The sequence below is a fragment of the Fomitopsis serialis genome (genome assembly GCF_022376445.1).
Source record: "Fomitopsis serialis strain Sig1Antser10 chromosome Unknown B0H18scaffold_68, whole genome shotgun sequence".
NCBI classification, from domain to species: domain Eukaryota; kingdom Fungi; phylum Basidiomycota; class Agaricomycetes; order Polyporales; family Fomitopsidaceae; genus Fomitopsis; species Fomitopsis serialis.
Window position 1 is genome coordinate 118,382 of NW_025955028.1, and position 11,792 is coordinate 130,173.

An 11,792-nucleotide genomic window follows, 5' to 3' on the forward strand; every position below is an offset into this window, starting at 1 on the left:
GCCTCACGAATGTTTGCTCAATTACATGAATCTCCGCGTTCTCGACGAGTATACTGGTATGCGGGCGGCTATCAGTCCTAGTTGTGACGATCACTGACATACTGGATGTTCGTCGCGCTCAAAATTGTCAGATGTACGTTCTGTATGCGTCTTCTCATTAATACAGGATGTTTACTGACGTACTTGCCATTCCAGCATAGGGTGGCGACACTCACTGAAAGATTGGTTTTACGCACCATCTATCTATATCTTCAGTGTTAACCGCCTTCACTTTCCGTGTCAAGATGATTAGATGCTCATGCCCGCTTATTGAACAGGCATCCTGGCCCATATTTGAAACCGTCGTACGGTCTACTCAACAAACTGCAAACTGCACATGTTGTGTCGCCAGCACGTCTCTGACTCCTCGGTGGTCCGGGTCACTCCCCCTCGTATGATCACTTCCGTCTTGCTTTTTGAATTTCTCCCCTTCTCAACGAGCCCAAGCGGAAAGCCTACGGGATCCCACATAAGTGCATTCTTGCGGTGGTATGCCCACTGCTTGTGACCTGCTTATCGTGCGTTTCTCCGACTCTCCCTTTCAAACGGTGTTGTCTATGAACCTCATCGATCCGTCTTCTGCGAGCGCCGGCGTCCATGGGACCCAGGTGTGTCACATTCGTCAAGACCGCGACCATGATGAATGTCGGGAAGGTGACATATGACCCAAGGTAATCTAGGGTAAAATCCGAGTATTACCCGACCACGAGCGATACTTAACGCCTGCGGTGTTAGTCGAGGCGGCGAGGCACCGTGAACAGTGCCTCAACTCCAAGCTGGTAGTACAGCCTCGAAGTTCACTGTAAAGATGACCAAGACATACAACTCTCTCACTCGTACGCATGAATATCGCTACGACGAGAGTGTGGCACACTGACTCTTGTCATGCAATTAGCTGAGCAGGTCGACTTCTTCCTGGAGAACGGCTACATCGTCATCAAGCAGGCTTTCACAAAGCGAAAGGCTGCTGAATGGACGAAAGAGATGTGGACGCGTCTCGGTCTCGATCCGGTCGACAAGTCGACCTGGGACCGGGAGCGCATACATATGCCATGGCACAAGCGTGAGGCTGTATCCACCTTCGCACCAAAGGCAAGCCTGTCTGCTCATTATAAGAGGTCTGCCACCGACGTTCTGCACAGGCATGGGATGCGATAAAGGATCTGCTGGGGGGCGAAGAGCGCATCGACGAGGCGAGCAGCTCTTGGGGCGACAGCTTCATCGTGAACCTCGGTGCGCCCCAATACGAGGGCGACGTGCAGATCGACCCGCGCGACCTCGACAACTGGCACGTCGACGGCGACTTTTTCGTGCACTTCCTCGACTCGCCCGAGCAAGCGCTGCTCGTCATCCCACTGTACTCCGACATCAAGCATCGTGGCGGCGCGACCTACATCTCGCCGGATGGCATTGACCTCGTCGCGCCGTACCTCGCCGCTCATCCCGAAGGGTGCCTCCCTACGGGTCTCTCGTTCACGCCGAGCACGAGCACATACGAGAACCCAAAGGACCACCCAGAGCACCTCGATTTCCTCAAGGAGATCAAGGACTGCGAGCGCTTCGCCGAGATGACCGGCGAGATCGGCGACGTCGTGCTCCTGCATCCGCTCATGCTGCACACCGCCTCGAAGAACCACCTCCGCGAGGCGCGCATCATCACAAACCCGCCTGTGTCGCTGAAGGCGCCGTTCAACTTCAACCGCGAGAACCCGGATGACTTCAGCCTCGTCGAGCTGAAGACGTTGAGGGCGCTCGGCGTCGACCGTCTGGATTTCAAGCCGACGACGGAGCGGAGACGGGTGGTGCCGAGGCGGGTGTTGTTGCAGCAGAAGATGCTTGAGGAGGAGAAGAAGCGCTTGGAAGCATTGCAGAGGGCCGACAAGGCTGTGGACGTCTCGAGCACCGCACCTGCCATCGCAGTCGCTTGAAGTGCCCACAGGAGCTGATAAAGAGTAATGTTCATATGTATAGTACGTGAGGCGACATCGATCGTCCAGTGTACATGTCAATCGAGCGTAGCTATGTACTTGTACTGGAACGCTAGTGGAGACGACATACTGGTTATTTATAGTTGTCCGTAACAAGAAGTGAGTGTTCGGAACAAGAGTACGATCATGTGTCCTATACAAAAACAAGAATGTCTGGGGGCTCGATATCGAATCGAGGCACTCGACCAAGACCCCAAGTAGGCTACCACTATCATCAAGAGAGACAATATGGTTGGAAGGACGGCATCAACGCCTACATAGTTTGAACTTCAATGAAAGATGCCGACGTTGATGAAGCGCATGGAAATACTCACCCCGCGCCGGGGCACGTCAGTCGGTGACGATTGTATATATCTTTACGTTCAAAAGTCTGTCCACAGCCCGTACAGACGATTTGGGATCCGGCCGGGACAGATGCAGCATCGTAAGACCCAGCGATGGCGAGGTACTTGGGCGACCTGCAGTGCACCAAGGCTCAGTAGAAAGCACAGAATGCGCTGGTATTTGACCGACTCACTTCGCAAAAGTGTCTGAACCAGCGGCCATGAGTTCTAGGGGCTTGAGACTGACAGGAAGGTGTGCTATACAGGCGTATATGCTGAGTTGAATGACAACGAGAATTGGAGTGAAAGGCTTAGTGAGGGAGATGAGATGGGACGAGACGAGACAGGTGTTGACTGGTGGACAACACCACATTCCCTGCTTATAACGACCCGCAGCGGCCATTCCCGTTGTCGACCAACTACTCGCAACCGCATACCGCAGCGGTGCTGGCGGAGTCGGACGACAGGCAGGTCCCGCATGTCCTATGCACAGGGGATGTTTACTGAGGAGAACCACACACCTGTCAAACTTGAGCTCAGCGACTTCCGCATGACGTGGTGCGTCTAGACGAGAAGGGCTCACCACACCAAGTTGAGCCAGGTAAGGTGCTCTCGATACCACAGCCCGCAATTACCATTTGGATGACCTGTGTTCCGTGTTGACTGGTAACCCTTGGGCGGCGTCGTCGTGACGAGCTCAAACCCTCACATGCGCAGGCGCACGTCGTCCGGGCTGCGACAGCGGCAGGCACTATTAACCATGGTTAGTCCCTCCCCGGTTCATCACATAGACTCTAGTTGATAGGGTAGTAGAATGCAAACCGTAAGGTATCACGGCTTCGCAAAGAGAGAAAGCAGTGTGTCCGTTATCAACGTCTGACGCCCCATCGCACCGAACTCGGGTCAACATCCCCAGATATTGAGGCTCTGATCCTAGTATTGACCTCTTTCGCATATGCATTTCACCCGAGGTCGGTGAAAACCGTGACCCAAAATGCGGTGTGTTATATCCCAATACGGATAGGCCACAGTAACTGGTGTCGTCATCGGCGAGTTCGTTGAAACACTCCCACTAAGTAGATGGATTGGAATTCGCACCTTCGTCGGCCGCGCGGTCAGCCTTTCGCTCTCAGATGTGGCTGAGGGGTCTAGCATAACATAGCTTGTTCCTGGCATCAAACCTTCAGCCCCGTGCTGGGACAAAAAAAGACTTACTCGACGGTCAATTCTGATTGCACGCACTCGTCTGCCAGACAAGTGCATACTTGCAATTGCTGCGACTCCTTTGCTTTCAGGTGCACACGGACACTCGGTGCTCCGGAGGAACACGAGGCGAACTGGCATACCATCTGCCCTACACTGGGCGTCACTGATCGATCCGACATGTGCACGCGAAGCTGTAGGCAGACACACAGACATCGAAGTCGACAAAGACAGAGCACCGCACGTACCGGTACCCGCATTTGCTGCGGGGCGGGATGCAATGAGGATTGCAGTATGAACGTCAATGCATCGTCTATCAAGCGGTCGGACGACTCACCTCGTGTTCCCAGGACTGGTGCACGCGTTGAAGCGCTGGGCGTAAGTCTATGCGCGCTGGCATGGCCAGATGAGCGGAGATTTTTGGAGCCCGCGAATCCAAGTAAAGCACCTATAACCTCTCGCCTCTACAAGGTTCGCCGGTTTGACTACTTTCCGAAGGCGCTGCACGACGCCGCGATATCGAGTATCGCCGCGAACCCTTCGCCCTCATCAGCCGCTAACTTACAGCCAAGTGAGCACACGAGCTACAGTAGCTGGTCGACATTGCGCCTATGCCAACCGGTGTCATTCAATCTTGTATGAACCGTCCCCAGATTTGAAAGGACCACTGTGGTTGAGCGGGGACCCAAACAACTATGCGTGGCTCGCGCTTCACAAAATTACTGTGATTGATTGGTCCATCACAGGTGAAGACGATCTAATAATTCGCCTGGCTGTCTCCCTCAAAAATGAGCCTACCATTAGAACAACGGAAGAACTAGACCGTACCTGCGCCAACTATAGTCACAGCCTTCAGGAGCAGAGCACAACCCGAGTGTGATCGCTGTGTGCGGTTGCAAGATCGCGACTGTGTTCCTTGCAATCCTAGGATCCGTCGCTGAACAAAACGGGACTTAATGAGCATAATCTCAAACCAAGATGCCAGGCTGGTGCTTCTCGGACTGGCCTTATTTGATTAGCAGACTATAGTCGAGAGTAGCGGGCAACTCACCTTGCTGTCCGCTTCAGAGAACAAATTTTTTGATGTAACGGCCGGTAAGACCTTAACGCCCCGATGGAGAAAATGGACATGAAAGCTGAACCAAGTAATCTGCACGATTTTGTTGAACACCAGCTTTCAAATACCCTCATCGGACCAAACCAGGCAGCGCAGCACCGCTTGTGGTGTAGATGGGCGCATATGGGCGCGATGACAAAGATCAACAGTGATATGCGGATGCCGGTTATCACGCACTGGCCCAAATACACACAAGAATAGTACACTAAGAACGAAATCGAGCTTGCGGACCCGACGTCAATATGATGAACACTAATACAAGCGAACCGCAGTACGCACAAAGAACCGCCGGGCAAGGATATCAACACCGCTCTCAAACCGGCATCTTCCCCCAGACCCGCGCATCTCACGGGATGAGTTCACCTTCCCCAGTCCCCCGCATTCCGCGCCAGTATCCGTGCATTGTTCACGAACGCTCGGACGAGCTCATCGAATGCGCCCCTCTCCAAGTCGGAGACGCTCGGATCACCGCGTTTCATCGCTGCGGACAGGAGATACTCCGGACGAGCAAACTCGATTTCTAGTTCGTGGAAGACTTCCGCCTGTGAGAATCTCTGAGCACGGACGCATCCCAAGCACACAGTAAGGGTAAGTACCTTCGTCCCTGGCCCGGAAGAGGATGTTACTTGTGTGAGGTCGATGGCGAACTCCTCGTGTGAGTAACTCATCCGATCTTTTCGTCGTGTATGGCTAGCGGTTCCAATTGGAGGAGGGACTATTGGCATATAAATTAGCAAATCCCATTTAAATCGGCACAGTACGAACCCGGAATTTCGACGTTCACGCTGATTCGCCAGTCGACTGGTCTCTTCGGACTGTATATGTCCAGGTCGCCTAGGCGCACCTTCCGTACGCATTGTTCAACCTTCCCCGACTTCTCGTCGCGTGTCACGCGTATCTTGTCGCGCGAGTCGGGGTGCTGGTAGAAGGAATCGACGAGCCGGAGGTGTGCGTAGGTGATCGAAGATGTTGCGGAAGGCGGTGGTGAGACTTTGAGGCCATTTAGTAGCTCATTGAAGTGTTTATGTTGCATCTAGTGGCGTACGTCGTGTTAAGACAGGCGATAACACGGCAGAGGTGGCAGGGAAATGGGATGAAGACATGACTGAAGACACGCACTGGCGACATATTGGACTCAAACCGGTAGTCGATCGTGTTCGGCATTAGTACTGTGTGAAGACAAGATCGACGAGGTAAATTGAAGATTGGCATGAGATTGGCGCATTTCACATGAGAAAGGCTACTCGCCACCAAGAAGGGTACAGCGACGTACTCGACTCAACAAGCACCGGCAGTTGTATTCTCTGCCCGCTCGCCTTATCCTTCAGCACGCCAATCTTCGCCTCCACCTCCACCTGACCCTCGACCTCTCGCCTTGTCATGATTGTGTGGTGCACAAAGTCGGCGATCTCACGTATGAACTCGTCCAATGGCTCGACGCCGAGAATTGACAATGATAGAGGAGGCAAAGGTTGTGGTGTACCGCCATTTCCGTGTGCGTTCCCATTGCTGCCAGGATGCACGGAGCCCGACGTGGACGGGCGGGCACTGGAGGGTGGTGGCGTTCTGCGTGCACGTTTCGGTGGTCTGTGACTGTCGTATTCTGTATCTTCATATTGTTCTCTAACATCCATATCTCCAAGAGTGTGTGACAGATGCAAAGATCAAGCAGGGCAAGGACGCGAGAAGAGCAGTGAGATGGAGGTAGGGAGAGGGTCGCACACCGCGTCGAGCAGCCACTGAGTGGCAGAGCGGCCAGAGCCACGTGCACGGAGACACCCAGAGACGCTCGTGTCCAGGCGCTTCGGGCCTTCGTCTGAATCGGCGATTGACTTTTGTGTCAAGCGACCGTTGACCCCAGGCCGGATCTTGAACGGGATGCACTCAGCTTCATCGTCCTCCATCGCCCCAGGACATAGCTGTGATGTTGCGTGCAGCGAGGACATCTCTTTTGAAGCATCAATTCGCTGCGAGAACACGTTCGATATCTAGTACACCTACCTCAGGACCCGCGAAGTCGTTCCCGAAAGAGCCTACAGTTCATGGTCTTCTGCCGTCATCCCAGTCTCCCATTGTCTCGACGCTCAAATTTTTCAATTCCGTGACGGGCGATGGAACACAGATTCCTACGTACAGGGTCTTGGACAGCGTCGGACAACCAGTCGAAGGGGCTACTCTCCCCGAAGAGGTAAGCGTATCGTCGTGTGAGAGAGAATAGATTCCTAAGACTCGAGAAGATCGATGAGGCTATGGCGAGGCGAATGTGAGTTACATTCCTGGAAGCCAGGCCTCATCTTACCGGCGCCGGCAGGTACGAGAGCATGGCCCAGCTTCCTATAATCGACAACCTCATGTACAACGTACAGCGGCAAGGGAAACTCGCGTTCTATGTATGTGGTTCATAGCTACTCTCGCGATAGTCCCTCACCATATGAAGTTAGATGACACATGTAAGACTCCTACTCGACGTGTTCGGCGCGTGTCTAAAATGGACGTAGTATGGAGAAGAGGCAACGTTGATCGGATCGGCCGCTGCTCTTGCGAATGATGACGAGTGAGTTCACAGCTTAGAGGCGATATGTGCGCTGCTCACCTATGCTCCTCAGAGTACTTGGTAAGAGTATATGAGTTGATTAATGAATCCTACCCTTACAAGTGGCTGAAGGGCAATACCGCGAACTGGGAGTGCTAATGTGGCGCGGCTTCACGTTAGCTGACATGATGAACTCTTCATTCGGGAACTGCGAGGATCCATGTTCACGCGGAAAGCAGATGCCAATGGTAAGTCGATGATACCTCTCCTAGGGGTTCGTCTCATCGGGTGTTCACAGCACTTTGGCTCTCGCAAACACCACTTCCACATGATATCCTCTCCGCTCGCGACGCAAATACCTCAAGCAGCGGGAGTCGCTTTCGCCTTGAGACGCGATCCTGCTAGACGGGGAAAGAACTGCGCTGCGGTTTACTTTGGTGAAGGAGCCGCGAGCGAAGGGGATTTCCACGCTGGCATGCTCTTCGGTAAGTTTGTCTAGCCCCTCAATGCCCATGCTAGCCCGCTTACTGGTCCTCGTCTCCTTTCTCGTTGCAGCATCGACGATTCCGTCGCCGACCCTCTTCATCGCGCGCAACAACGGCTTTGCCATCTCCACACCCGCCACTGAACAATTCTACGGCGACGGGATCGCCGCACGCGGACCCGGGTACGGGATCCACACCGTGCGCGTTGACGGGAACGACGTCCTGGCAGTGTACAACGCCGTCAAGGAGGCGCGGCGGCTATGCATCGAAGAAAGCCGTGGTGTCCTTGTAGAGGCGATGACATACAGGTTCGTCCTCCTCCGTTCACCATTCATCTGTCGTTCACCTTGCGATCACGTCGCAGGGTCGGCCACCACTCCACCTCCGACGACTCCTTCGCCTACCGCCCGCGCCAGGAGGTCGAGGACCGGAAGAGGCTCGACGACCCGCTCGCGCGCTTCCGGCGCTTCCTCGAGGCGCGCGGGTGGTGGAGCGCCGGCGAGGAGGACACGCTCCGGGCGCGCCTCAAGGACGAGGTGCTGAAGGCGTTCAAGAAGGCGGAGGTACTTCCGAAGCCGGCGTTGCACGAAATGTTTGAGGAGGTGTACGGCGGGGAGGAGCCATGGATACTTGTGAGCGAATTCAATGTCCGGGCCGCACGTGTTTGAGACTCACGAAGAGCGGTGATTGTAGAAGGAGCAGAGGGAAGAGCTTGGGCGGTTATTGAAGAAGTACGGCGATGTTTGGGAACCTTGGAAGACCGAGTTAAAGAAGTTCAAAGGGGAAGGGAGGGAGCTCATGGACCAGAAGTCCTGAATCCTTGACGAATCAGTAAGTAGATACGGAGGTATACCAGTGTCACGCATGGGCGTTGTATGGATTTCTGGTCCGTGTACTCTACTCACGAACGTCTTCGCTGTACCGCATTTACATCACCTCCGCAGTTTCATGATCAGAGCGAGAATCCGTCTTCGGAGGACACCTCGGCTCGCCTCTGCTTGATGACGTGCTGTGTTATGTTCTCCGCCGTGAAATTTTACACAGGACTCGTTCAGAACTGAAGCGGAGCGCTCGGGACTGTATACGGTGTGTACTTAACGTGTCTTCAGCTTCAGAGCGATGGGCGCTTAAGACGACGCCCTACACAGCCAATATTGGAGGTCATTAGCGCCCCACCGCGCGGTCTACTATGGTGAGTTGTTCCTGGCGGTGCCAATCCTCCCTATTTGTCATGGTGCCCTCCGCGAGTCGGAAGTTGGTCGGAAGGTTAATGTTCGACTAGTCTCCTTGACGACGTCGTGAGTTTTTTCGGGACCTCAACTAGCAGGGAAACCACCTACTGAGCCGTTCCTAATGGTCAGGCCTGCAAGACCAATAGTTGAGTGAGTGGTCGACATACTCTAGATGTGACAATGGTATTGTTGTACCATGAAGCTGAAATCGCAGATCCGATGATCGCATCGCACCGGGTGCGGTACCAGTGACATTTTCTGCCATTGCGAACACTTGTATCTGAAGGATTCTGTTTGGCTCGATCGACGATCCACATGCGCCTCCCTGGTTCTACTGTGTGCATCAGATTTGATCGTTCTCGGGCGTGCAGCACCTACAAGTACCCCTATCGCAATGCGTGCGTTCTCAACATGCCAAGGTGAGCACGCTGAACTGTCATTGGTGATGAAAAGGCTAGTCTCCGTTGCAGACCATAGAACCCGACCAGCCTTTCTTCGTATTACGTCGACTCTGTTTTCAGATGCAGGACTCAAATTCGGCAGGCCTGCTGCCCATCGGTTTGACTCCGACTGTAAACCCAGCTTCGCCGCATTGAGCCATCGGATGAATTGCATTTTCTTGAGAAGAGTGACCATGTGGAGAGGCAGTTTCTTATCGCATCCACGAGCACTCACAACTCGCTTTACAATGATCATGCGCTCGGTCTGGGAGGTACGTTTTCTTAATATTCACTGTCTAGATCTTACTTACGGATGGGCCACAGCTGTACCGTGCAGAATATTCACCTACACTTTCGCGGAGGTTCGGCCTGTACTTTTACAACTCCCGCGGCCACACTTTGGGTACGTGTTCCATTTGCTTGCGACGTTGCTTGGCTGTAGCTCCCAGTTGTACCCTGGGTGCCGGCGTCAGCTTGTACAGCACGACTGCGTGAAAAGGCAATCACACGGGATGTTCTATAATGAGGTATTTGCATCAGACACGGAGTAATGGTCAGGTGTATAATCACACGGTGAAGTCGCAGATCGGCATCTATTTTCGTGTGTGAGATGTCTTGTGCATGAATGCATGACGGACGTGACGGCCCACCGTCCGAACTGATGTCTGGACAAAAGCAATGAGCAGTGCGGGCCACCCAGCATCCGCACCGCCGTTGTGGGGACGTTTGGACGTTATGTGATGCCTTGTCCGAGAGCGCCGCACGCAAGAGGCGCGATCCTAGGCGATCCTCCCAAGTTCTTTGACCGTCGGTGACAATAGCTACTCGTTGTGATTACTAATGTGCTTCTCAGGCTAAACTACATGTGCGCCATTCAATCTTCCCTTCCTGAAGAAGCGCATGTCAATATCGGGACATCCACCCGCGTTGTCCGCGCTCCTTCATGTCGAACTGTCATGTTCGCGGAACGCGAGTCTCTGAAGGTACGCCTCTCCGAGGATATGCGTGATGGATACACCCACACTCATCTCATGTCGGGCACAGAGTCGGGTACATGCAACGAGTCACTGGATATCATATGACAGTGTTCAGCGGCCGGCGACGGTAACAAGGCGCACCCATGTCACCAAGAGGCAAACCTGCACAGCCGCGGCACTGCTCGATTTGCAGTGCGTAGCCGCGTGAGGGCCACAGAGGCAGCCTCCATGCTACCTCATGCGCTTCGTTCGCTCGGGACAACACCAAATGCATACGTCGTAGCTGTGTATGCCGACGCATCTAGCGATCGCGCCGCTATGAGCTCGCGAGGGGCGCTCCGCTTCAGCTGGGCAGTGGTGCGCGCGAAGCCTTAGAGAGAGACGAACATACCCATACTTAAGTGCGGGCACCCTCGCCTGTCTCTGGCTAACTCCAGAAAGACTTCCAGCTTCCGCCTTTTGGTTCAAATCTTCTAGTGAGTTGTGTAGCATGTCTGGGGCACTTACACATGTTGATTAAGATGGGTACAGGCCGCGTATCATTTGAACGTACATTTCTACCTTTTCACTGCTGCACAAGATGCAGGGACATCTCCCTCAGGCTTTCCCCTTTCCATCCGACAACGGGTCAGAGATCCAGTTAGTACCTATGCATATCTCTACGGTTTCGTGTCTCATCCTACAATCTCTACAGACTCGTCAATGTAGGGGTGGCGGACAGAGCTCCTGCGGATCGCACGTATCGTGAGATCAGCGACAGCCATAGCCTCGGTGAGCAAAGACTTCATGCAGAAGGCTCCGAGTCGGGTGATCTAACCAGCTAGCCTATTTTGGGACAGGTCTCACACATCCAGCTTTCATGCACGCAATCTCCACAGGAGAGAAAGCGTGCTCAAAATGCGGAAGGACCTTCAATCGAGAGGACGCCTATCGAAGGCACTTGCGCGAGGGGTGTCCGAGTCGACGTTAGATTCCTTTCGATTTACCCCTCGACTGCAAGCATATTCACGAGCGTGACAGTCTAGTGGGCGATGTCAATTCTAGATGGTGTTGGAGCGGAGGAGCGGAGCGGTTTCATCGTTCATTGTATGCTTTACGTCACGATGGCGGTAGCTTTTTCCCCCATGTGTTCCGCATGGGTTTTTTTATGCAACCGTCTTTTTCATCGGAGTCACTGCTGGTGAGTGTCGATAGCGGCAGGTCGCTGAAGTACTGACCAGTACTGGCTTGGAGACAAGTAAACCGTTGTGCCGAATTGAAAAAGTGCGGCCCAGTACTCAGTGTCAATGTTCAGCGCCTTCACCTTTGTAATATGAACTTTTGAGCAGAACGCCTCGTGTGATATCTACGAGTCTCACATCACATGCACAGTTCCAACGTCGAAGTAACAGACATGAGCAGAGCCGATGTGATTGCGGGAGCGACTAGCAGGACTAGACTACATGACTTGAAGCT

The 11,792-nt window shown here is 53.7% G+C and overlaps 5 protein-coding genes across 5 annotated transcripts; 3 read left to right on the forward strand and 2 right to left on the reverse strand.

Moving 5' to 3' along the window:
• The first annotated feature begins 755 nt into the window (after nucleotides 1-755).
• B0H18DRAFT_593712 (uncharacterized protein) lies at nucleotides 756-2,137 on the forward strand. The gene is made up of 3 exons (XM_048038707.1): nucleotides 756-875; nucleotides 935-1,131; nucleotides 1,182-2,137. The coding sequence occupies exons 1-3, from the start codon at nucleotides 848-850 to the stop codon at nucleotides 1,965-1,967; spliced, it is 1,011 nt and encodes a 336-aa protein (XP_047890236.1). The 5' UTR covers nucleotides 756-847; the 3' UTR covers nucleotides 1,968-2,137.
• A 1,359-nt stretch (nucleotides 2,138-3,496) lies between these two features.
• B0H18DRAFT_1024128 (uncharacterized protein) lies at nucleotides 3,497-3,818 on the reverse strand. Its single transcript, XM_048029681.1, has one exon. The coding sequence runs from the start codon at nucleotides 3,811-3,813 to the stop codon at nucleotides 3,562-3,564; it is 252 nt and encodes an 83-aa protein (XP_047890237.1). The 5' UTR covers nucleotides 3,814-3,818; the 3' UTR covers nucleotides 3,497-3,561.
• A 1,211-nt stretch (nucleotides 3,819-5,029) lies between these two features.
• Nucleotides 5,030-6,304, reverse strand: B0H18DRAFT_881059 (mRNA capping enzyme; the record flags this gene model as incomplete). The annotated part of the gene is made up of 5 exons (XM_048040816.1): nucleotides 5,030-5,212; nucleotides 5,267-5,385; nucleotides 5,436-5,703; nucleotides 5,790-5,839; nucleotides 5,944-6,304. 5 exons carry the CDS (start codon nucleotides 6,302-6,304, stop codon nucleotides 5,030-5,032), a joined length of 981 nt encoding a protein of 326 aa, XP_047890238.1.
• Nucleotides 6,305-6,594: 290 nt separating this feature from the next.
• On the forward strand, nucleotides 6,595-8,504 carry B0H18DRAFT_881076 (branched-chain alpha-keto acid dehydrogenase E1-alpha subunit; the record flags this gene model as incomplete). Its single annotated transcript, XM_048040818.1, has 11 exons — nucleotides 6,595-6,858; nucleotides 6,908-6,933; nucleotides 6,982-7,060; nucleotides 7,112-7,120; nucleotides 7,169-7,224; nucleotides 7,277-7,284; nucleotides 7,336-7,451; nucleotides 7,502-7,688; nucleotides 7,759-7,996; nucleotides 8,053-8,320; nucleotides 8,382-8,504. 11 exons carry the CDS (start codon nucleotides 6,595-6,597, stop codon nucleotides 8,502-8,504), a joined length of 1,374 nt encoding a protein of 457 aa, XP_047890239.1.
• Nucleotides 8,505-10,704: 2,200 nt separating this feature from the next.
• B0H18DRAFT_593973 (uncharacterized protein) lies at nucleotides 10,705-11,371 on the forward strand. The gene is made up of 4 exons (XM_048038708.1): nucleotides 10,705-10,813; nucleotides 10,869-10,976; nucleotides 11,032-11,108; nucleotides 11,177-11,371. Exons 2-4 carry the CDS (start codon nucleotides 10,918-10,920, stop codon nucleotides 11,305-11,307), a joined length of 267 nt encoding a protein of 88 aa, XP_047890240.1. The 5' UTR covers nucleotides 10,705-10,813; nucleotides 10,869-10,917; the 3' UTR covers nucleotides 11,308-11,371.
• Nucleotides 11,372-11,792: the final 421 nt, after the last annotated feature.

What these genes read in the sequence shown, in the direction of transcription:
- B0H18DRAFT_593712 (XM_048038707.1), top strand. Translation starts at nt 848, where the DNA reads ATGACCAAGACATACAACTCTCTCACTC. An exon ending in GACATACAACTCTCTCACTC is followed by an intron (nt 876 to 934) that starts GTACGCATGAAT and finishes TCATGCAATTAG; the next exon opens with CTGAGCAGGTCGACTTCTTC. An exon ending in TATCCACCTTCGCACCAAAG is followed by an intron (nt 1,132 to 1,181) that starts GCAAGCCTGTCT and finishes CGTTCTGCACAG; the next exon opens with GCATGGGATGCGATAAAGGA.
- B0H18DRAFT_1024128 (XM_048029681.1), bottom strand. Translation starts at nt 3,813, where the DNA reads ATGCGGGTACCGGTACGTGCGGTGCTCTGTCTTTGTCGACTTCGATGT.
- B0H18DRAFT_593973 (XM_048038708.1), top strand. Translation starts at nt 10,918, where the DNA reads ATGCAGGGACATCTCCCTCAGGCTTTCCCCTTTCCATCCGACAACGGG. An exon ending in GACAACGGGTCAGAGATCCA is followed by an intron (nt 10,977 to 11,031) that starts GTTAGTACCTAT and finishes CAATCTCTACAG; the next exon opens with ACTCGTCAATGTAGGGGTGG. An exon ending in CAGCGACAGCCATAGCCTCG is followed by an intron (nt 11,109 to 11,176) that starts GTGAGCAAAGAC and finishes ATTTTGGGACAG; the next exon opens with GTCTCACACATCCAGCTTTC.